Source organism: Oncorhynchus keta, unplaced genomic scaffold, assembly GCF_023373465.1.
Source record: "Oncorhynchus keta strain PuntledgeMale-10-30-2019 unplaced genomic scaffold, Oket_V2 Un_contig_3767_pilon_pilon, whole genome shotgun sequence".
Taxonomy (NCBI): domain Eukaryota; kingdom Metazoa; phylum Chordata; class Actinopteri; order Salmoniformes; family Salmonidae; genus Oncorhynchus; species Oncorhynchus keta.
Window position 1 is genome coordinate 83,834 of NW_026287419.1, and position 27,246 is coordinate 111,079.

General features: G+C 45.5%; 1 protein-coding gene across 1 annotated transcript; it reads right to left on the minus strand.

Annotated features, from left to right (window-relative positions):
- Positions 1–7,539: 7,539 nt before the first annotated feature.
- Positions 7,540–8,707, minus strand: LOC127924174 (C-type lectin BML-1-like). Its single transcript, XM_052508632.1, has one exon. It carries the CDS (start codon positions 8,592–8,594, stop codon positions 7,836–7,838), a length of 759 nt encoding a protein of 252 aa, XP_052364592.1. The 5' UTR covers positions 8,595–8,707; the 3' UTR covers positions 7,540–7,835.
- Positions 8,708–27,246: the final 18,539 nt, after the last annotated feature.

Consider the following 27,246-nt stretch of genomic DNA (forward strand, 5'->3'; position numbering starts at 1 on the left):
CAGACCAGAATTTGACATGAATATATTTGATATTTGACACTGTTTGCAGACAATAAAATGGTCTTGATGGCTTTGTACTGCATAGGCTACAAGTCATGTATATTGTGGGACTGGATAGGAAATTTGAGGATAGGATATATCAGGATAGGATGTCAAGGCACTGTTGTGCTGTAGGAAGTGATAGGACCTCAGCCCTGCCTATGTGAAGACACTGTTGTGTTGTAGGAAGTGATATAACCTCAGCCCTGCCTATGTGAAGACACTGTTGTGTTGTAGGAAGTGATAGGACCTCAGCTCTGCCTATGTGAAGACAGCCCTGCCTATGTGAAGACACTGTTGTGTTGTAGGAAGTGATATAACCTCAGCCCTGCCTATGTGAAGACACTGTTGTGCTGTAGGAAGTGATATAACCTCAGCCCTGCCTATGTGAAGACACTGTTGTGCTGTAGGAAGTGATAGGACCTCAGCCCTGCCTATGTGAAGACACTGTTGTGTTGTAGGAAGTGATATAACCTCAGCCCTGCCTATGTGAAGGCACTGTTGTGTTGTAGGAAGTGATAGGACCACAGCTCTGCCTATGTGAAGACACTGTTGTGTTGTAGGAAGTGATAGGACCTCAGCCCTGCCTATGTGTAGACACTGTTGTGTTGTAGGAAGTGATATAACCTCAGCCCTGCCTATGTGAAGACACTGTTGTGCTGTAGGAAGTGATATAACCTCAGCCCTGCCTATGTGAAGACACTGTTGTGCTGTAGGAAGTGATAGGACCTCAGCCCTGCCTATGTGAAGACACTGTTGTGTTGTAGGAAGTGATATAACCTCAGCCCTGCCTATGTGAAGGCACTGTTGTGTTGTAGGAAGTGATAGGACCACAGCTCTGCCTATGTGAAGGCACTGTTGTGTTGTAGGAAGTGATAGGACCTCAGCCCTGCCTATGTGAAGGCACTGTTGTGTTGTAGGAAGTGATAGGACCTCAGCCCTGCCTATGTGAAGACACTGTTGTGTTGTAGGAAGTGATATAACCTCAGCCCTGCCTATGTGAAGACACTGTTGTGCTGTAGGAAGTGATATAACCTCAGCCCTGCCTATGTGAAGACACTGTTGTGCTGTAGGAAGTGATATAACCTCAGCCCTGCCTATGTGAAGACACTGTTGTGCTGTAGGAAGTGATATAACCTCAGCCCTGCCTATGTGAAGACACTGTTGTGCTGTAGGAAGTGATATAACCTCAGCCCCCTGCCTATGTGAAGACACTGTTGTGCTGTAGGAAGTGATATAACCTCAGCCCTGCCTATGTGAAGACACTGTTGTGCTGTAGGAAGTGATATAACCTCAGCCCTGCCTATGTGAAGACACTGTTGTGTTGTAGGAAGTGATAGGACCTCAGCCCTGCCTATGTGAAGACACTGTTGTGTTGTGAAGACACTGTTGTGCTGTAGGAAGTGATAGGACCTCAGCCCTGCCTATGTGAAGACACTGTTGTGTTGTAGGAAGTGATAGGACCTCAGCCCTGCCTATGTGAAGACACTGTTGTGTGTTGATAGGACCTCAGTGATGAAGGACACCTCAGCCCTGCCTATGTGAAGGCACTGTTGTGTTGTAGGAAGTGATAGGACCTCAGCCCTGCCTACTGTTGTGTTGAAGTGATAGGACCTCAGCCCTGCCTATGTGAAGACACTGTTGTGCTGTAGGATATAACCTCAGCCCTGCCTAGTGATATAACCTCAGCCCTGCCTATGTGAAGACACTGTTGTGCTGTAGGAAGTGATATAACCTCAGCCCTGCCTATGTGAAGACACTGTTGTGTTGTAGGAAGTGATAGGACCTCAGCCCTGCCTATGTGAAGACACTAGGACCTCAGCCCTGCCTATTGAAGGCACTGTTGTGTTGTAGGAAGTGATAGGACCTCAGCCCTGCCTATGTGAAGACACTGTTGTGTTGTAGGAAGTGATAGGACCTCAGCCCTGCCTATGTGAAGACACTGTTGTGCTGTAGGAAGTGATATAACCTCAGCCCTGCCTATGTGAAGACACTGTTGTGCTGTAGGAAGTGATAGGACCTCAGCCCTGCCTATGTGAAGACACTGTTGTGTTGTAGGAAGTGATGACCTCAGCCCTGCCTATGTGAAGACACTGTTGTGTTGTAGGAAGTGGACCTCAGCCCTGATGAAGGACCTCAGCCCTGCCTATGTGAAGACACTGTTGTGCTGTAGGAAGTGATATAACCTCAGCCCTGCCTATGTGAAGACACTGTTGTGCTGTAGGAAGTGATATAACCTCAGCCCTGCCTATGTGAAGACACTGTTGTGTTGTAGGAAGTGATAGGACCTCAGCCCTGCCTATGTGAAGACACTGTTGTGCTGTAGGAAGTGATAGGACCTCAGCCCTGCCTATGTGAAGACACTGTTGTGCTGTAGGAAGTGATAGGACCTCAGCCCTGCCTATGTGAAGACACTGTTGTGTTGTAGGAAGTGATAGGACCTCAGGACCTCAGCCCTGCCTATGTGAAGACACTGTTGTGTTGTAGGAAGTGATATAACCTCAGCCCTGCCTATGTGAAGGCACTGTTGTGCTGTAGGAAGTGATATAACCTCAGCCCTGCCTATGTGAAGGCACTGTTGTGTTGTAGGAAGTGATATAACCTCAGCCCTGCCTATGTGAAGACACTGTTGTGTTGTAGGAAGTGATAGGACCTCAGCCCTGCCTATGTGAAGACACTGTTGTGTTGTATGTGAAGACAGTAGGAAGTGATAGGACCTCAGCCCTGCCTATGTGAAGACACTGTTGTGTTGTAGGAAGTGATAGGACCTCAGCCCTGCCTATGTGAAGACACTGTTGTGCTGTAGGAAGTGATATAACCTCAGCCCTGCCTATGTGAAGACACTGTTCAGTGCTGTAGGAAGTGATATAACCTCAGCCCTGCCTATGTGAAGACACTGTTGTGTTGTAGGAAGTGATAGGACCTCAGCCCTGCCTATGTGAAGACACTGTTGTGCTGTAGGAAGTGATATAACCTCAGCCCTGCCTATGTGAAGACACTGTTGTGCTGTAGGAAGTGATATAACCTCAGCCCTGCCTATGTGAAGACACTGTTGTGTTGTAGGAAGTGATAGGACCTCAGCCCTGCCTATGTGAAGACACTGTTGTGCTGTAGGAAGGACCTCAGCCCTGTGATAGGACCTCATGCTGTAGGAAGTGATATAACCTCAGCCCTGCCTATGTGAAGACACTGTTGTGCTGTAGGAAGTGATAGGACCTCAGCCCTGCCTATGTGAAGACACTGTTGTGCTGTAGGAAGTGATAGGACCTCAGCCCTGCCTATGTGAAGACACTGTTGTGCTGTAGGAAGTGATATAACCTCAGCCCTGCCTATGTGAAGACACTGTTGTGCTGTAGGAAGTGATAGGACCTCAGCCCTGCCTATGTGAAGACACTGTTGTGCTGTAGGAAGTGATAGGACCTCAGCCCTGCCTATGTGAAGACACTGTTGTGCTGTAGGAAGTGATATAACCTCAGCCCTGCCTATGTGAAGACACTGTTGTGCTGTAGGAAGTGATAGGACCTCAGCCCTGCCTATGTGAAGACACTGTTGTGCTACAGGAAGTGATATAACCTCAGCCCTGCCTATGTGAAGACACTGTTGTGCTACAGGAAGTGATATAACCTCAGTAAAAGTAGAACAAAGAACATGTTGTGTACAGTACCCATTACAAACAATCCTAATCATTGAATAAATGCTGCTTTTAAAACATATATCCAGTATACAGTCTGCACGCTGACTGTTTCTCTATACATGAACCTAGAACCTGTGGTTTGAATAGATGTTACATAATCAATAGCTAAATCATGTGGGGACATTATGTCTTGTAACCTATTAGCCTCAATGACTCAACAAACGTGACTCACTTCTCTAAAAAAAGCCTTTATTCCACTCTTGACATTGCAAATATTTAGAGAAGAAAGCAAGTATGCCTTTTGAGCAATGAAGTCCGTATACTGATGGTTACTCGTGACAGACAGCTGAGATTTGGTCATGGGTGACGAGATTATATGCTGACCAATGAAGTCCCTATATGCTGACCAATCAAGTCTATAGTGTGTTAGACCTGTGATACTGCTGATTCATTGACGTGAATGTGTAACATGGGTTAACTGTTGCTGTACGTAGGTAGACATGTTCCTGCTCTCCTATCTATTATAGGATGTTGTTTATTATTCAGAGAGAAAATGAAAAGACCCTTTGACAGTTGGATGGATGCTTGATTGAACTCCATTGCTCTTTCGCCCGGCCAAAAGACACTTCTAAAAAGAATGGGTAGGTTTTTAAAGAAATATGGTGGACATGCCACCAAGCTGACCAGAGGACAGTGTGGAGCTACCATCCGTATTGAGTAGCTAGTTTTAACAAATGATTTCACATTACATGAAGTGCTGAGAGTTTGTTACTGGACAAGAGGATCATACCATTGATCAAGGTGCTGTTCTCTCTTCTGCCAGCAGTCAGCACTATAGAGCACCTGTCTTCTGCCAGCAGTCAGCACTATAGAGCACCTGTCTTCTGCCAGCAGTCAGAACTATAGAGCACCTGTCTTCTGCCAGCAGTCAGAACTATAGAGCACCTGTCTTCTGCCAGCAGTCAGAACTATAGAGCACCTGTCTTCTGCCAGCAGTCAGAACTATAGAGCACCTGTCTTCTGCCAGCAGTCAGCACTATAGAGCACCTGTCTTCTGCCAGCAGTCAGAACTATAGAGCACCTGTCTTCTGCCAGCAGTCAGCACTATAGAGCACCTGTCTTCTGCCAGCAGTCAGCACTATAGAGCACCTGTCTTCTGCCAGCAGTCAGAACTATAGAGCACCTGTCTTCTGCCAGCAGTCAGCACTATAGAGCACCTGTCTTCTGCCAGCAGTCAGCACTATAGAGCACCTGTCTTCTGCCAGCAGTCAGCACTATAGAGCACCTGTCTTCTGTCAGCAGTCAGAACTATAGAGCACCTGTCTTCTACCAGCAGTCAGAACTATAGAGCACCTGTCTTCTGCCAGCAGTCAGCACTATAGAGCACCTGTCTTCTGCCAGCAGTCAGAACTATAGAGCACCTGTCTTCTGCCAGCAGTCAGCACTATAGAGCACCGTCTTCTGCCAGCAGTCAGCACTATAGAGCACCTGTCTTCTGCCAGCAGTCAGCACTATAGAGCACCTGTCTCTGCCAGCAGTCAGAACTATAGAGCACCTGTCTTCTGCCAGCAGTCAGAACTATAGAGCACCTGTCTTCTGTCAGCAGTCAGAACTATAGAGCACCTGTCTTCTGCCAGCAGTCAGCACTATAGAGCACCTGTCTTCTGCCAGCAGTCAGCACTATAGAGCACCTGTCTTCTGCCAGCAGTCAGAACTATAGAGCACCTGTCTTCTGCCAGCAGTCAGAACTATAGAGCACCTGTCTTCTGCCAGCAGTCAGAACTATAGAGCACCTGTCTTCTGCCAGCAGTCAGCACTATAGAGCACCTGTCTTCTGCCAGCAGTCAGCACTATAGAGCACCTGTCTTCTGCCAGCAGTCAGCACTATAGAGCACCTGTCTTCTGCCAGCAGTCAGCACTATAGAGCACCTGTCTTCTGCCAGCAGTCAGCACTATAGAGCACCTGTCTTCTGCCAGCAGTCAGCACTATAGAGCACCTGTCTTCTGCCAGCAGTCAGCACTATAGAGCACCTGTCTTCTGCCAGCAGTCAGCACTATAGAGCACCTGTCTTCTACCAGCAGTCAGCACTATAGAGCACCTGTCTTCTGCCAGCAGTCAGCACTATAGAGCACCTGTCTTCTACCAGCAGTCAGCACTATAGAGCACCTGTCTTCAACCAGCAGATCAGAGACCGCTGCACACAGAGCAGTGATGAGGAGCCCAGTGAAGCTGCTCTTCCTCTGAATGATGTCCCTGTACTCAGTCAGTGTGGAGTGGAACTGAGCCTGCTGCTGCTCTTATGACCACCATATATACTTTATACTGATCCCAGCCCACCAATCAGAGTGGATTCCTTAACTCACCTGTTCACCAAACTCACCAATTAGAACGCGTCAATAGCTCACCTACACACTGGCAATCAATTAGAAAGCTTTTATGTTGTTGTACACAAATGAACAAACAGATAAATAGTCCTTAAAAACACATTAAAAAACACACACTGCTCTTTCTCAACCTGGAATACAGCTGTAAAATAAGGCCTGTATCTATAAAGTAAAGTGTTGCCCGAGACACATTGACAATCTATCACAGTCCAATGGTCCAAAATAAACTTGATCCAAAATGTGGTCCAAAATCAATGGTATCCAAAATGTTGATGGAAATAGGATCCACGGGGGATCTGTGCAGGGCTCAGTGCTGCTGTTGAAGATACTGTCAGTAATTAAAGAAAGAAGTCCAAGATTAAAAAACAAAAACAACATTTTAAGTGAGAATAGGCATTGGTCTGAAGCCGAAAAATAAAGGAAATTCACATGAGGACAACAATGCCTGTTCCACCCTACCATGTCATGGAAAATGTATGGAGTAAAAAGTACATTGTTTTCTTTAGGAATGTAGTGAAGTAAAAGTTGTCAAAAATATAAATAATAATGTACAGATACACTCCCCCCCCAAAAGACTTAAGTAGTTGAAAGTATTTTTAACGTAAGTACTTTACACCACTTCTCATTACCACACGTAATGACCACAAGTCGAGAATGTACATGTATTGTCTAGCTACCTTTATTTGCCTGTTTGATAGCTAGCTAGCTTTCAGCTGACTGGTATTAGCCAGCTACTGAGGCTAACCACTGGACTTTGTACAAGCAAGCTAACATTAGCTAGTTAGCTAACAGGCTAATCAATACATCTGCTTGCATTTATGGATTAACCTCAGCTTGAATACCACCATAGAGCTAGTTAGGGGGGGTATTTGCGAATTTTAATCGAAATTGGTGTCATTTTGGCTTAGGTATGATTGTAGGGAGGTTTGAATTTAACACTGAGCTTCAACTAATGCCTGTAATAGACGCATAACGATAATGTAGGCCTAATATTTTAGCCATCATGTTGATTTCCTCGTGGTTTTAGGACTCTGTGTTGATGTTGAACATACTGTCAGTAATTAAAGGAACTATGACTAGATGTCGGCCTAATATTTTATCCATCATGTAGCCCTAATATTTTACATCATGTTGATTTCCTCGTGATTTCCTCGTGGTTTTAGGACTCTGTGTTTAACTGCCTGACATGACTTAGTACCGGTTTCCTTCTTTATCATCGTCCTAAACTCATCTCTTACAGGAACATGCAGAAAAATATATACTTTAGACTTTCTAAAAGGTGATTTTGTATTCCTTAGCTATGAATCAAATGATGAAGACAGACAGGCGACTCTTCCTAACAGTGTGTATTACTGTATTCCTTAGCTATGAATCAAATGATGAAGACAGACAGACTCTTCCTAACAGTGTGTATTACAGTATTCCTTAGCTATGAATCAAATGATGAAGACAGAAAGATGACTCTTCCTAACAGTGTGTATTTCAGTATTACAGTAGAACAGAGTTGGTTGTACAGTACCTGCTAACTATTCTACATTTGCTACAACAGTATAGAGTAAAATGTCCATTATTTTAATCACTATAGGTTTAATGAACATTTAGTTTAAAATGCAGTGTGAATAGATATAGTCAAACAGAGAACACACCTTGGGAAAGAGGTTTTTCTGGTTAAATAGTGTTTTAATGCAAATTATTGCTCTAGTAAATATTGATATTTCATACGTTCTTACTTCAGTTATCACCAAAGGTATAAAAGCATTGCTCCTTTAGGAGTCAGTCATGTGGAGCAGAGGAAGTTCCTCCTCTCCTCGCAGCCCCTGGTTCCCCAGAGCTCTCCCTCTCTGGCCAGGGTCCCACAATACAGGTGTTGCGCAGGGCAGTGGGGCAGCCTCCCCCCGGTCCAGGCCTGGTACTCCAGGGGGTCCCCGTTCACCCACAGCCACTCGCTGGCCAGGAAGCGCAGTCCCGTCCACACATGGTCCGTCTGGGCCCCCTTAGAATTCATCATTCTCTGGACGAGGAGCTGCTCATTCTCAGACAGCAGGCTGGTGAGGTCAGTGTAGTGCTTCCTGCAGTGATCCAGAGCCTCCTCCCACGTCTTGTTCTCCTTCACCAGCACCACGTTCAGATCAAAGCACACAAAGGGATATTTTTCAGTGCATTGCTTATCATTCATCTCATGGTTCTTCACATCGACACAGTTCTGGTTGCCATTGAGATTGTTTGGCTGGCCTTTCTCCCAAAACCTGAATGATGAGTTCCACCCTCCAGACCACTTCCACTCTGTTGGGGGAGAGGGATCTCTGTACAGACCAATCCAAACATAATCCGTTGTTGATATGTTATTGAACTCATCTACTTCGTCTTGGTTGCTGATGAAGGCCAGGTCAATGTACTTCTCTCTGCAGTACTGCTGAGCCTTTTCCCAGGTCTTTCCTCCTTCATTCACAAAGTGGAACTGTTTGTTCAGACAGCAGGAGACCACTGCACACAGAGCAGTGATGAGGAGCCCAGTGAAGCTGCTCTTCCTCTGCATGATGTCCCAGTACTCAGTCAGTGTGGAGTGGAACTGCTCTTCCTCTGAATGATGTCCCAGTACTCAGTCAGTGTGGAGTGTGGAGTCAGTCTGCATTTATCCCTAATGTTGATGGAAATCTCTCCACAGTGAATCTGTGCAGGGCTCAGTGCTGCTGTGTTGATGTTGAAGATACTGTCAGTACATAAACGTAATCGTTTTAATTTCCCTAATGGTATTTGAAGCTTTAAATGAAGTTTGGGCTTTCGTAGCCTTATAATATCTGGGTCAAGGTAATTTGCATAATGTGACCTTGGGAAGACAGGGGAAGAAAGAAAAACAACGCTTTCCATGTGTTTATAGGAAATATGTAAATGTAGGTTTTTGCCTGAAGTGTGATTTGCCTGCCATCTCTGAACAAACAGAGATCCACAGAGAGAAATGTCCACTGTAGTGACAGGATAACACCTCTGAAACCACTGTAGTGACTTGATAACACCTCTGAAACCACTGTAGTGACAGGATAACACCTCTGAAACCACTGTAGTGACAGGATAACACCTCTGAAACCACTGTAGTGACAGGATAACACCTCTGAAACCACTGTAGTGACAGGATAACACCTCTGAAACCACTGTAGTGACAGGATAACACCTCTGAAACCACTGTAGTGACAGGATAACACCTCTGAAACCACTGTAGTGACAGGATAACACCTCTGAAACCACTGTAGTGACAGGATAACACCTCTGAAACCACTGTAGAGGATAACACCTCTGAAACCACTGACAGGATAACACCTCTGAAACCACTGTAGTGACAGGATAACACCTCTGAAACCACTGTAGTGACAGGATAACACCTCTGAAACCACTGTAGTGACAGGATAACACCTCTGAAACCACTGTAGTGACAGGATAACACCTCTGAAACCACTGTAGTGACAGGATAACACCTCTGAAACCACTGTAGTGACAGGATAACACCTCTGAAACCACTAGTGACAGGTGACAGGATAACACCTCTGAAACCACTGTAGTGACAGGATAACACCTCTGACAGGACCTCTGAAACCACTGTAGTGACAGGATAACACCTCTGAAACCACTGTAGTGACAGGATAACACCTCTGAAACCGCTGTGGTGACAGGATAACACCTCTGAAACCACTGTGGTGACAGGATAACACCTCTGAAACCACTGTGGTGACAGGATAACACCTCTGACAGGATAACACCTCTGAAACCACCGTAGTGACAGGATAACACCTCTGAAACCACTGTAGTGACAGGATAACACATCTGAAACCACTGTAGTGACAGGATAACACCTCTGAAACCACTGAACCAGTGACAGGATAACACCTCTGAAACCACTGTCGTGACAGGATAACACCTCTGAAACCACTGTAGTGACAGGATAACACCTCTGAAACCACTGTAGTGACAGGATAACACCTCTGAAACCACTGTAGTGACAGGATAACACCTCTGAAACCACTGTAGTGACAGGATAACACCTCTGAAACCACTGTAGTGACAGGATAACACCTCTGAAACCACTGTAGTGACAGGATAACACCTCTGAAACCACTGTAGTGACAGGATAACACCTCTGAAACCACTGTAGTGACAGGATAACACCTCTGAAACCACTGTAGTGACAGGATAACACCTCTGAAACCACTGTAGTGACAGGATAACACCTCTGACAGGATAACACCTCTGAACCACTGTAGTGACAGGATAACACCTCTGAAACCACTGTAGTGACAGGATAACACCTCTGAAACCACTGTAGTGACAGGATAACACCTCTGAAACCACTGTAGTGACAGGATAACACCTCTGAAACCACTGTAGTGACAGGATAACACCTCTGAAACCACTGTAGTGACAGGATAACACCTCTGACAGGATAACACCTCTGGAACCACTGTAGTGACAGGATAACACCTCTGAAACCACTGTAGTGACAGGATAACACCTCTGAAACCACTGTAGTGACAGGATAACACCTCTGAAACCACTGTAGTGACAGGATAACACCTCTGAAACCACTGTAGTGACAGGATAACACCTCTGAAACCACTGTAGTGACAGGATAACACCTCTGAAACCACTGTAGTGACAGGATAACACCTCTGAAACCACCACAGTGACAGGATAACACCTCTGGAACCACTGTAGTGACAGGATAACACCTCTGACAGGATAACTCCTCTGAAACCACTGTAGTGACAGGATAACACCTCTGAAACCACTGTAGTGACAGGATAACACCTCTGAAACCACTGTAGTGACAGGATAACACCTCTGAAACCACTGTAGTGACAGGATAACACCTCTGAAACCACTGTAGTGACAGGATAACACCTCTGAAACCACTGTAGTGACAGGATAACACCTCTGAAACCACTGTAGTGACAGGATAACACCTCTGAAACCACTGTAGTGACAGGATAACACCTCTGACAGGATAACACCTCTGAACCACTGTAGTGACAGGATAACACCTCTGAAACCACTGTAGTGACAGGATAACACCTCTGAAACCACTGTAGTGACAGGATAACACCTCTGAAACCACTGTAGTGACAGGATAACACCTCTGAAACCACTGTAGTGACAGGATAACACCTCTGAAACCACTGTAGTGACAGGATAACACCTCTGACAGGATAACACCTCTGGAACCACTGTAGTGACAGGATAACACCTCTGAAACCACTGTAGTGACAGGATAACACCTCTGAAACCACTGTAGTGACAGGATAACACCTCTGAAACCACTGTAGTGACAGGATAACACCTCTGAAACCACTGTAGTGACAGGATAACACCTCTGAAACCACTGTAGTGACAGGATAACACCTCTGAAACCACTGTAGTGACAGGATAACACCTCTGACAGGATAACACCTCTGGAACCACTGTAGTGACAGGATAACACCTCTGACAGGATAACTCCTCTGAAACCACTGTGGTGACAGGATAACACCTCTGAAACCACTGTGGTGACAGGATAACACCTCTGAAACCACTGTGGTGACAGGATAACACCTCTGAAACCACTGTAGTGACAGGATAACACCTCTGACACCACTGTAGTGACAGGATAACACATCTGAAACCACTAGTGACAGGATAACACATCTGAAACCACTAGTGACAGGATAACACCTCTGAAACCACTGTAGTGACAGGATAACACCTCTGAAACCACTGTGGTGACAGGATAACACCTCTGAAACCACTGTAGTGACAGGATAACACCTCTGAAACCACTGTAGTGACAGGATAACACCTCTGAAACCACTGTAGTGACAGGATAACACATCTGAAACCACTGTAGTGACAGGATAACACCTCTGAAACCACTGTAGTGACAGGATAACACCTCTGAAACCACTGTAGTGACAGGATAACACCTCTGAAACCACTGTAGTGACAGGATAACACCTCTGAAACCACTGTAGTGACAGGATAACACCTCTGAAACCACTGTAGTGACAGGATAACACCTCTGAAACCACTGTAGTGACAGGATAACACCTCTGAAACCACTGTAGTGACAGGATAACACCTCTGAAACCACTGTAGTGACAGGATAACACCTCTGAAACCACTGTAGTGACAGGATAACACCTCTGAAACCACTGTAGTGACAGGATAACACCTCTGAAACCACTGTAGTGACAGGATAACACATCTCAAACCACTGTAGTGACAGGATAACACATCTGAAACCACTGTAGTGACAGGATAACACATCTGAAACCACTGTAGTGACAGGATAACACATCTGAAACCACTGTAGTGACAGGATAACACCTCTGAAACCACTGTAGTGACAGGATAACACCTCTGAAACCACTGTAGTGACAGGATAACACCTCTGAAACCACTGTAGTGACAGGATGACACCTCTGAAACCACTGTAGTGACAGGATAACACCTCTGAAACCACTGTAGTGACAGGATAACACCTCTGAAACCACTGTAGTGACAGGATAACACCTCTGAAACCACTGTAGTGACAGGATAACACCTCTGAAACCACTGTAGTGACAGGATAACACCTCTGAAACCACTGTAGTGACAGGATAACTCCTCTGAAACCACTGTAGTGACAGGATAACACCTCTGAAACCACTGTAGTGACAGGATAACACCTCTGAAACCACTGTAGTGACAGGATAACACCTCTGAAACCACTGTAGTGACAGGATAACACCTCTGAAACCACTGTAGTGACAGGATAACACCTCTGAAACCACTGTAGTGACAGGATAACACCTCTGAAACCACTGTAGTGACAGGATAACACCTCTGAAACCACTGTAGTGACAGGATAACACCTCTGACAGGATAACACCTCTGACACCACTGTAGTGACAGGATAACACCTCTGAAACCACTGTAGTGACAGGATAACACCTCTGAAACCACTGTAGTGACAGGATAACACCTCTGAAACCACTGTAGTGACAGGATAACACCTCTGAAACCACTGTAGTGACAGGATAACACCTCTGACAGGATAACACCTCTGGAACCACTGTAGTGACAGGATAACTCCTCTGAAACCACTGTAGTGACAGGATAACACCTCTGAAACCACTGTAGTGACAGGATAACACCTCTGACAGGATAACACCTCTGGAACCACTGTAGTGACAGGATAACACCTCTGACAGGATAACTCCTCTGAAACCACTGTAGTGACAGGATAACACCTCTGAAACCACTGTGGTGACAGGATAACACCTCTGAAACCACTGTGGTGACAGGATAACACCTCTGAAACCACTGTGGTGACAGGATAACACCTCTGAAACCACTGTGGTGACAGGATAACACCTCTGACACCACTGTAGTGACATGATAACACCTCTGAAACCACTGTAGTGACAGGATAACACATCTGAAACCACTAGTGACAGGATAACACATCTGAAACCACTAGTGACAGGATAACACCTCTGAAACCACTGTAGTGACAGGATAACACCTCTGAAACCACTGTAGTGACAGGATAACACCTCTGAAACCACTGTAGTGACAGGATAACACCTCTGACAGGATAACTCCTCTGAAACCACTGTAGTGACAGGATAACACCTCTGAAACCACTGTGGTGACAGGATAACACCTCTGAAACCACTGTAGTGACAGGATAACACCTCTGACACCACTGTAGTGACAGGATAACACCTCTGAAACCACTGTAGTGACAGGATAACACATCTGAAACCACTGTAGTGACAGGATAACACATCTGAAACCACTGTAGTGACAGGATAACACCTCTGAAACCACTGTAGTGACAGGATAACACCTCTGAAACCACTGTAGTGACAGGATAACACCTCTGAAACCACTGTAGTGACAGGATAACACCTCTGAAACCACTGTAGTGACAGGATAACACCTCTGAAACCACTGTAGTGACAGGATAACACCTCTGAAACCACTGTAGTGACAGGATAACACCTCTGAAACCACTGTAGTGACAGGATAACACCTCTGAAACCACTGTAGTGACAGGATAACACCTCTGAAACCACTGTAGTGACAGGATAACACCTCTGAAACCACTGTAGTGACAGGATAACACCTCTGAAACCACTGTAGTGACAGGATAACACCTCTGAAACCACTGTAGTGACAGGATAACACCTCTGAAACCACTGTAGTGACAGGATAACACATCTGAAACCACTGTAGTGACAGGATAACACATCTGAAACCACTGTAGTGACAGGATAACACCTCTGAAACCACTGTAGTGACAGGATAACACCTCTGAAACCACTGTAGTGACAGGATAACACCTCTGAAACCACTGTAGTGACAGGATAACACCTCTGAAACCACTGTAGTGACAGGATAACACCTCTGAAACCACTGTAGTGACAGGATAACACATCTGAAACCACTGTAGTGACAGGATAACACATCTGAAACCACTGTAGTGACAGGATAACACATCTGAAACCACTGTAGTGACAGGATAACACCTCTGAAACCACTGTAGTGACAGGATAACACCTCTGAAACCACTGTAGTGACAGGATAACACCTCTGAAACCACTGTAGTGACAGGATAACACCTCTGAAACCACTGTAGTGACAGGATAACACCTCTGAAACCACTGTAGTGACAGGATAACTGACAGGATAACACCTCTGAAACCACTGTAGTGACAGGATAACACCTCTGAAACTATTGTAGTGACAGGATAACACCTCTGAAACCACTGTAGTGACAGGATAACACCTCTGAAACCACTGTAGTGACAGGATAACACATCTGAAACCACTGTAGTGACAGGATAACACCTCTGAAACCACTGTAGTGACAGGATAACACCTCTGAAACCACTGTAGTGACAGGATAACACCTCTGAAACCACTGTAGTGACAGGATAACACCTCTGAAACCAACAGGATAACACCTCTGAAACCACTGTAGTGACAGGATAACACCTCTGAAACCACTGTAGTGACAGGATAACACCTCTGAAACCACTGTAGTGACAGGATAACACCTCTGAAACCACTGTAGTGACAGGATAACACCTCTGAAACCACTGTAGTGACAGGATAACACCTCTGAAACCACTGTGGTGACAGGATAACACCTCTGACAGGATAACACCTCTGAAACCACTGTAGTGACAGGATACCTCTGACACTCCTCTGAAACCACTGTAGTGACAGGATAACACCTCTGAAACCACTGTGGTGACAGGATAACACCTGAAACCACTGTGGTGACAGGATAACACCTCTGAAACCACTGTGGTGACAGGATAACACCTCTGAAACCACTGTGGTGACAGGATAACACCTCTGACAGGATAACACCTCTGAAACCACCGTAGTGACAGGATAACACCTCTGAAACCACTGTAGTGACAGGATAACACCTCTGAAACCACTGTAGTGACAGGATAACACCTCTGAAACCACTGTCGTGACAGGATAACACCTCTGAAACCACTGTCGTGACAGGATAACACCTCTGAAACCACTGTAGTGACAGGATAACACCTCTGAAACCACTGTAGTGACAGGATAACACCTCTGAAACCACTGTAGTGACAGGATAACACCTCTGAAACCACTGTAGTGACAGGATAACACCTCTGAAACCACTGTAGTGACAGGATAACACCTCTGAAACCACTGTAGTGACAGGATAACACCTCTGAAACCACTGTAGTGACAGGATAACACCTGTGACAGGATAACACCTCTGACACCACTGTAGTGACAGGATAACACCTCTGAAACCACTGTAGTGACAGGATAACACCTCTGAAACCACTGTAGTGACAGGATAACACCTCTGAAACCACTGTAGTGACAGGATAACACCTCTGAAACCACTGTAGTGACAGGATAACACCTCTGACAGGATAACACCTCTGGAACCACTGTAGTGACAGGATAACACCTCTGAAACCACTGTAGTGACAGGATAACACCTCTGAAACCACTGTAGTGACAGGATAACACCTCTGAAACCACTGTAGTGACAGGATAACACCTCTGAAACCACTGTAGTGACAGGATAACACCTCTGAAACCACTGTAGTGACAGGATAACACCTCTGAAACCACTGTAGTGACAGGATAACACCTCTGAAACCACTGTGGTGACAGGATAACACCTCTGAAACCACTGTAGTGACAGGATAACACCTCTGAAACCACTGTAGTGACAGGATAACACCTCTGACACCACTGTAGTGACAGGATAACACCTCTGAAACCACTGTAGTGACAGGATAACACCTCTGAAACCACTGTAGTGACAGGATAACACCTCTGAAACCACTGTAGTGACAGGATAACACCTCTGAAACCACTGTAGTGACAGGATAACACCTCTGAAACCACTGTAGTGACAGGATAACACCTCTGAAACCACTGTAGTGACAGGATAACACCTCTGAAACCACTGTAGTGACAGGATAACACCTCTGAAACCACTGTAGTGACAGGATAACACCTCTGAAACCACTGTAGTGACAGGATAACACCTCTGAAACCACTGTAGTGACAGGATAACACCTCTGAAACCACTGTAGTGACAGGATAACACCTCTGAAACCACTGTAGTGACAGGATAACACCTCTGAAACCACTGTAGTGACAGGATAACACCTCTGAAACCACTGTAGTGACAGGATAACACCTCTGAAACCACTGTAGTGACAGGATAACACATCTGAAACCACTGTAGTGACAGGATAACACATCTGAAACCACTGTAGTGACAGGATAACACCTCTGAAACCACTGTAGTGACAGGATAACACCTCTGAAACCACTGTAGTGACAGGATAACACCTCTGAAACCACTGTAGTGACAGGATAACACCTCTGAAACCACTGTAGTGACAGGATAACACATCTGAAACCACTAGTGACAGGATAACACCTCTGAAACCACTGTAGTGACAGGATAACACCTCTGAAACCACTGTAGTGACAGGATAACACCTCTGAAACCACTGTAGTGACAGGATAACACCTCTGAAACCACTGTGGTGACAGGATAACACCTCTGACAGGATAACACCTCTGAAACCACTGTAGTGACAGGATAACACCTCTGACAGGATAACCTCTGAAACCACTGTAGTGACAGGATAACACCTCTGAAACCACTGTGGTGACAGGATAACACCTCTGAAACCACTGTGGTGACAGGATAACACCTCTGAAACCACTGTGGTGACAGGATAACACCTCTGAAACCACTGTGGTGACAGGATAACACCTCTGAAACCACTGTAGTGACAGGATAACACCTCTGAAACCACTGTAGTGACAGGATAACACCTCTGAAACCACTGTAGTGACAGGATAACACCTCTGAAACCACTGTAGTGACAGGATAACACCTCTGAAACCACTGTAGTGACAGGATAACACCTCTGAAACCACTGTAGTGACAGGATAACACCTCTGAAACCACTGTAGTGACAGGATAACACCTCTGACACCACTGTAGTGACAGGATAACACCTCTGAAACCACTGTAGTGACAGGATAACACCTCTGAAACCACTGTAGTGACAGGATAACACCTCTGAAACCACTGTAGTGACAGGATAACACCTCTGAAACCACTGTAGTGACAGGATAACACCTCTGACAGGATAACACCTCTGAAACCACTGTAGTGACAGGATAACACCTCTGAAACCACTGTAGTGACAGGATAACACCTCTGAAACCACTGTAGTGACAGGATAACACCTCTGAAACCACTGTAGTGACAGGATAACACCTCTGAAACCACTGTAGTGACAGGATAACACCTCTGACAGGATAAACCTCTGGAACCACTGTAGTGACAGGATAACACCTCTGAAACCACTGTAGTGACAGGATAACACCTCTGAAACCACTGTAGTGACAGGATAACACCTCTGAAACCACTGTAGTGACAGGATAACACCTCTGAAACCACTGTAGTGACAGGATAACACCTCTGAAACCACTGTGGTGACAGGATAACACCTCTGAAACCACTGTGGTGACAGGATAACACCTCTGAAACCACTGTAGTGACAGGATAACACCTCTGAAACCACTGTAGTGACAGGATAACACCTCTGAAACCACTGTAGTGACAGGATAACACCTCTGAAACCACTGTAGTGACAGGATAACACCTCTGAAACCACTGTAGTGACAGGATAACACCTCTGAAACCACTGTAGTGACAGGATAACACCTCTGAAACCACTGTAGTGACAGGATAACACCTCTGAAACCACTGTAGTGACAGGATAACACCTCTGAAACCACTGTAGTGACAGGATAACACCTCTGAAACCACTGTAGTGACAGGATAACACCTCTGAAACCACTGTAGTGACAGGATAACACCTCTGAAACCACTGTAGTGACAGGATAACACCTCTGAAACCACTGTAGTGACAGGATAACACCTCTGAAACCACTGTAGTGACAGGATAACACCTCTGAAACCACTGTAGTGACAGGATAACACCTCTGAAACCACTGTAGTGACAGGATAACACCTCTGAAACCATTGTAGTGACAGGATAACACCTCTGAAACCACTGTAGTGACAGGATAACACCTCTGAAACCACTGTAGTGACAGGATAACACATCTGAAACCACTGTAGTGACAGGATAACACATCTGAAACCACTGTAGTGACAGGATAACACCTCTGAAACCACTGTAGTGACAGGATAACACCTCTGAAACCACTGTAGTGACAGGATAACACCTCTGAAACCACTGTAGTGACAGGATAACACCTCTGAAACCACTGTAGTGACAGGATAACACATCTGAAAACCACTAGTGACAGGATAACACATCTGAAACCACTGTAGTGACAGGATAACACCTCTGAAACCACTGTAGTGACAGGATAACACCTCTGAAACCACTGTAGTGACAGGATAACACCTCTGAAACCACTGTAGTGACAGGATAACACCTCTGAAACCACTGTAGTGACAGGATAACACCTCTGAAACCACTGTAGTGACAGGATAACACCTCTGAAACCACTGTAGTGACAGGATAACACCTCTGAAACCACTGTGGTGACAGGATAACACCTCTGAAACCACTGTGGTGACAGGATAACACCTCTGAAACCACTGTGGTGACAGGATAACACCTCTGAAACCACTGTGGTGACAGGATAACACCTCTGAAACCACTGTAGTGACAGGATAACACCTCTGACACCACTGTAGTGACAGGATAACACATCTGAAACCACTAGTGACAGGATAACACATCTGAAACCACTGTAGTGACAGGATAACACCTCTGAAACCACTGTGGTGACAGGATAACACCTCTGAAACCACTGTGGTGACAGGATAACACCTCTGAAACCACTGTGGTGACAGGATAACACCTCTGAAACCACTGTAGTGACAGGATAACACCTGTGACAGGATAACACCTCTGAAACCACTGTAGTGACAGGATAACACCTCTGAAACCACTGTAGTGACAGGATAACACCTCTGAAACCACTGTAGTGACAGGATAACACCTCTGAAACCACTGTAGTGACAGGATAACACCTCTGAAACCACTGTAGTGACAGGATAACACCTCTGAAACCACTGTAGTGACAGGATAACACCTCTGACAGGATAACACCTCTGGAACCACTGTAGTGACAGGATAACTCCCTCTGAAACCACTGTAGTGACAGGATAACACCTCTGAAACCACTGTAGTGACAGGATAACACCTCTGAAACCACTGTAGTGACAGGATAACACCTCTGAAACCACTGTAGTGACAGGATAACACCTCTGAAACCACTGTAGTGACAGGATAACACCTCTGAAACCACTGTAGTGACAGGATAACACCTCTGAAACCACTGTAGTGACAGGATAACACCTCTGAAACCACTGTAGTGACAGGATAACACCTCTGAAACCACTGTAGTGACAGGATAACACCTCTGAAACCACTGTAGTGACAGGATAACACCTCTGAAACCACTGTAGTGACAGGATAACACCTCTGAAACCACTGTAGTGACAGGATAACACCTCTGAAACCACTGTAGTGACAGGATAACACCTCTGAAACCACTGTAGTGACAGGATAACACCTCTGAAACCACTGTAGTGACAGGATAACACCTCTGAAACCACTGTAGTGACAGGATAACACCTCTGAAACCACTGTAGTGACAGGATAACACCTCTGAAACCACTGTAGTGACAGGATAACACCTCTGAAACCACTGTAGTGACAGGATAACACCTCTGAAACCACTGTAGTGACAGGATAACACCTCTGAAACCACTGTAGTGACAGGATAACACCTCTGAAACCACTGTAGTGACAGGATAACACCTCTGAAACCACTGTAGTGACAGGATAACACCTCTGAAACCACTGTAGTGACAGGATAACACCTCTGAAACCACTGTAGTGACAGGATAACACCTCTGAAACCACTGTAGTGACAGGATAACACCTCTGAAACCACTGTAGTGACAGGATAACACCTCTGAAACCACTGTAGTGACAGGATAACACCTCTGAAACCACTGTAGTGACAGGATAACACCTCTGAAACCACTGTAGTGACAGGATAACACATCTGAAACCACTGTAGTGACAGGATAACACATCTGAAACCACTGTAGTGACAGGATAACACCTCTGAAACCACTGTAGTGACAGGATAACACCTCTGAAACCACTGTAGTGACAGGATAACACCTCTGAAACCACTGTAGTGACAGGATAACACCTCTGAAACCACTGTAGTGACAGGATAACACCTCTGAAACCACTGTAGTGACAGGATAACACCTCTGAAACCACTGTAGTGACAGGATAACACCTCTGAAACCACTGTAGTGACAGGATAACACCTCTGAAACCACTGTGGTGACAGGATAACACCTCTGAAACCACTGTGGTGACAGGATAACACCTCTGACACCACTGTAGTGACAGGATAACACCTCTGAAACCACTGTAGTGACAGGATAACACATCTGAAACCACTGTAGTGACAGGATAACACATCTGAAACCACTAGTGACAGGATAACACCTCTGAAACCACTGTAGTGACAGGATAACACCTCTGAAACCACTGTAGTGACAGGATACCTCTGACACTCCTCTGAAACCACTGTAGTGACAGGATAACACCTCTGAAACCACTGTGGTGACAGGATAACACCTCTGAAACCACTGTAGTGACAGGATAACACCTCTGAAACCACTGTAGTGACAGGATAACACCTCTGAAACCACTGTAGTGACAGGATAACACCTCTGAAACCACTGTAGTGACAGGATAACACCTCTGAAACCACTGTAGTGACAGGATAACACCTCTGAAACCACTGTAGTGACAGGATAACACCTCTGAAACCACTGTAGTGACAGGATAACACCTCTGAAACCACTGTAGTGACAGGATAACACCTCTGAAACCACTGTAGTGACAGGATAACACCTCTGAAACCACTGTAGTGACAGGATAACACCTCTGAAACCACTGTAGTGACAGGATAACACCTCTGAAACCACTGTAGTGACAGGATAACACCTCTGAAACCACTGTAGTGACAGGATAACACATCTGAAACCACTGTAGTGACAGGATAACACCTCTGAAACCACTGTAGTGACAGGATAACACCTCTGAAACCACTGTAGTGACAGGATAACACCTCTGAAACCACTGTAGTGACAGGATAACACCTCTGAAACCACTGTAGTGACAGGATAACACCTCTGACACCACTGTAGTGACAGGATAACACCTCTGAAACCACTGTAGTGACAGGATGACACCTCTGAAACCACTGTAGTGACAGGATAACACCTCTGAAACCACTGTAGTGACAGGATAACACCTCTGAAACCACTGTAGTGACAGGATAACACCTCTGAAACCACTGTAGTGACAGGATAACACCTCTGACAGGATAACACCTCTGAAACCACTGTAGTGACAGGATAACACCTCTGAAACCACTGTAGTGACAGGATAACACATCTGAAACCACTGTAGTGACAGGATAACACCTCTGAAACCACTGTAGTGACAGGATAACACCTCTGAAACCACTGTAGTGACAGGATAACACCTCTGAAACCACTGTAGTGACAGGATAACACCTCTGAAACCACCGTAGTGACAGGATAACACCTCTGAAACCTGTAGTGACAGGATAACACCTCTGAAACCACGTAGTGACAGGATAACACCTCTGAAACCACCGTAGTGACAGGATAACACCTCTGAAACCACTGTAGTGACAGGATAACACCTCTGAAACCACTGTAGTGACAGGATACCTCTGACAGGATAACTCCTCTGAAACCACTGTAGTGACAGGATAACACCTCTGAAACCACTGTGGTGACAGGATAACACCTCTGAAACCACTGTAGTGACAGGATAACACCTCTGACACCACTGTAGTGACAGGATAACACCTCTGAAACCACTGTAGTGACAGGATAACACATCTGAAACCACTGTAGTGACAGGATAACACCTCTGAAACCACTGTAGTGACAGGATAACACCTCTGAAACCACTGTAGTGACAGGATAACACCTCTGAAACCACTGTAGTGACAGGATAACACCTCTGAAACCACTGTAGTGACAGGATAACACCTCTGAAACCACTGTAGTGACAGGATAACACCTCTGAAACCACTGTAGTGACAGGATAACACCTCTGAAACCACTGTAGTGACAGGATAACACCTCTGAAACCACTGTAGTGACAGGATAACACCTCTGAAACCACTGTAGTGACAGGATAACACCTCTGAAACCACTGTAGTGACAGGATAACACCTCTGAAACCACTGTAGTGACAGGATAACACCTCTGAAACCACTGTAGTGACAGGATAACACCTCTGAAACCACTGTAGTGACAGGATAACACCTCTGAAACCACTGTAGTGACAGGATAACACCTCTGAAACCACTGTAGTGACAGGATAACACCTCTGAAACCACTGTAGTGACAGGATAACACCTCTGAAACCACTGTAGTGACAGGATAACACCTCTGAAACCACTGTAGTGACAGGATAACACCTCTGAAACCACTGTAGTGACAGGATAACACCTCTGAAACCACTGTAGTGACAGGATAACACCTCTGAAACCACTGTAGTGACAGGATAACACCTCTGAAACCACTGTAGTGACAGGATAACACCTCTGAAACCACTGTAGTGACAGGATAACACCTCTGAAACCACTGTAGTGACAGGATAACACCTCTGAAACCACTGTAGTGACAGGATAACACCCTCTGACACCACTGTAGTGACAGGATAACACCTCTGAAACCACTGTAGTGACAGGATAACACCTCTGAAACCACTGTAGTGACAGGATAACACCTCTGAAACCACTGTAGTGACAGGATAACACCTCTGAAACCACTGTAGTGACAGGTGACAGGATAACACCTCTGAAACCACTGTAGTGACAGGATAACACCTCTGAAACCACTGTAGTGACAGGATAACACCTCTGAAACCACTGTAGTGACAGGATAACACCTCTGAAACCACTGTAGTGACAGGATAACACCTCTGAAACCACTGTAGTGACAGGATAACACCTCTGACAGGATAACTCCTCTGAAACCACTGTAGTGACAGGATAACACCTCTGAAACCACTGTGGTGACAGGATAACACCTCTGAAACCACTGTAGTGACAGGATAACACCTCTGAAACCACTGTAGTGACAGGATAACACCTCTGAAACCACTGTAGTGACAGGATAACACCTCTGAAACCACTGTAGTGACAGGATAACACCTCTGAAACCACTGTAGTGACAGGATAACACCTCTGAAACCACTGTAGTGACAGGATAACACCTCTGAAACCACTGTAGTGACAGGATAACACCTCTGAAACCACTGTAGTGACAGGATAACACCTCTGAAACCACTGTAGTGACAGGATAACACCTCTGAAACCACTGTAGTGACAGGATAACACCTCTGAAACCACTGTAGTGACAGGATAACACCTCTGAAACCACTGTAGTGACAGGATAACACCTCTGAAACCACTGTAGTGACAGGATAACACCTCTGAAACCACTGTAGTGACAGGATAACACCTCTGAAACCACTGTAGTGACAGGATAACACCTCTGAAACCACTGTAGTGACAGGATAACACCTCTGAAACCACTGTAGTGACAGGATAACACCTCTGAAACCACTGTAGTGACAGGATAACACCTCTGAAACCACTGTAGTGACAGGATAACACCTCTGAAACCACTGTAGTGACAGGATAACACCTCTGAAACCACTGTAGTGACAGGATAACACCTCTGAAACCACTGTAGTGACAGGATAACACCTCTGAAACCACTGTAGTGACAGGATAACACCTCTGAAACCACTGTAGTGACAGGATAACACCTCTGAAACCACTGTAGTGACAGGATAACACCAGGATAACACCTCTGAAACCACTGTAGTGACAGGATAACACCTCTGAAACCACTGTAGTGACAGGATAACACCTCTGAAACCACTGTGGTGACAGGATAACACCTCTGAAACCACTGTGGTGACAGGATAACACCTCTGAAACCACTGTAGTGACAGGATAACACCTCTGAAACCACTGTAGTGACAGGATAACACCTCTGAAACCACTGTAGTGACAGGATAACACCTCTGAAACCACGTAGTGACAGGATAACACCTCTGAAACCACTGTAGTGACAGGATAACACCTCTGAAACCACTGTAGTGACAGGATAACACCTCTGAAACCACTGTAGTGACAGGATAACACCTCTGACAGGATAACACCTCTGAAACCACTGTAGTGACAGGATAACACCTCTGAAACCACTGTAGTGACAGGATAACACCTCTGACACCACTGTAGTGACAGGATAACACCTCTGAAACCACTGTAGTGACAGGATAACACCTCTGAAACCACTGTAGTGACAGGATAACACCTCTGAAACCACTGTAGTGACAGGATAACACCTCTGAAACCACTGTAGTGACAGGATAACACCTCTGGAACCACTGTAGTGACAGGATAACACCTCTGAAACCACTGTAGTGACAGGATAACACCTCTGAAACCACTGTAGTGACAGGATAACACCTCTGAAACCACTGTAGTGACAGGATAACACCTCTGAAACCACTGTAGTGACAGGATAACACCTCTGAAACCACTGTAGTGACAGGATAACACCTCTGAAACCACTGTAGTGACAGGATAACACCTCTGAAACCACTGTAGTGACAGGATAACACCTCTGAAACCACTGTAGTGACAGGATAACACCTCTGAAACCACTGTAGTGACAGGATAACACCTCTGAAACCACTGTAGTGACAGGATAACACCTCTGAAACCACTGTAGTGACAGGATAACACCTCTGAAACCACTGTAGTGACAGGATAACACCTCTGAAACCACTGTAGTGACAGGATAACACCTCTGAAACCACTGTAGTGACAGGATAACACCTCTGAAACCACTGTAGTGACAGGATAACACCTCTGAAACCACTGTAGTGACAGGATAACACCTCTGAAACCACTGTAGTGACAGGATAACACCTCTGAAACCACTGTAGTGACAGGATAACACCTCTGAAACCACTGTAGTGACAGGATAACACCTCTGAAACCACTGTAGTGACAGGATAACACCTCTGAAACCACTGTAGTGACAGGATAACACCTCTGAAACCACTGTAGTGACAGGATAACACCTCTGAAACCACTGTAGTGACAGGATAACACCTCTGAAACCACTGTAGTGACAGGATAACACCTCTGAAACCACTGTGGTGACAGGATAACACCTCTGAAACCACTGTGGTGACAGGATAACACCTCTGAAACCACTGTAGTGACAGGATAACACCTCTGAAACCACTGTAGTGACAGGATAACACCTCTGAAACCACTGTAGTGACAGGATAACACCTCTGAAACCACTGTAGTGACAGGATAACACCTCTGAAACCACTGTAGTGACAGGATAACACCTCTGAAACCACTGTAGTGACAGGATAACACCTCTGAAACCACTGTAGTGACAGGATAACACCTCTGAAACCACTGTAGTGACAGGATAACACCTCTGAAACCACTGTAGTGACAGGATAACACCTCTGAAACCACTGTAGTGACAGGATAACACCTCTGAAACCACTGTAGTGACAGGATAACACCTCTGAAACCACTGTAGTGACAGGATAACACCTCTGAAACCACTGTAGTGACAGGATAACACCTCTGAAACCACTGTAGTGACAGGATAACACCTCTGAAACCACTGTAGTGACAGGATAACACCTCTGAAACCACTGTAGTGACAGGATAACACCTCTGAAACCACTGTAGTGACAGGATAACACCTCTGAAACCACTGTAGTGACAGGATAACACCTCTGAAACCACTGTGGTGACAGGATAACACCTCTGAAACCACTGTGGTGACAGGATAACACCTCTGAAACCACTGTAGTGACAGGATAACACCTCTGAAACCACTGTAGTGACAGGATAACACCTCTGAAACCACTGTAGTGACAGGATAACACCTCTGAAACCACTGTAGTGACAGGATAACACCTCTGACACCACCACTGTAGTGACAGGATAACACCTCTGAAACCACGTAGTGACAGGATAACACCTCTGAAACCACTGTAGTGACAGGATAACACCTCTGAAACCACTGTAGTGACAGGATAACACCTCTGAAACCACTGTAGTGACAGGATAACACCTCTGAAACCACTGTAGTGACAGGATAACACCTCTGAAACCACTGTAGTGACAGGATAACACCTCTGAAACCACTGTAGTGACAGGATAACACCTCTGAAACCACTGTAGTGACAGGATAACACCTCTGAAACCACTGTAGTGACAGGATACACACAGGATAACACCTCTGGAACCACTGTAGTGACAGGATAACACCTCTGAAACCACTGTAGTGACAGGATAACACCTCTGAAACCACTGTAGTGACAGGATAACACCTCTGAAACCACTGTAGTGACAGGATAACACCTCTGAAACCACTGTAGTGACAGGATAACACCTCTGACAGG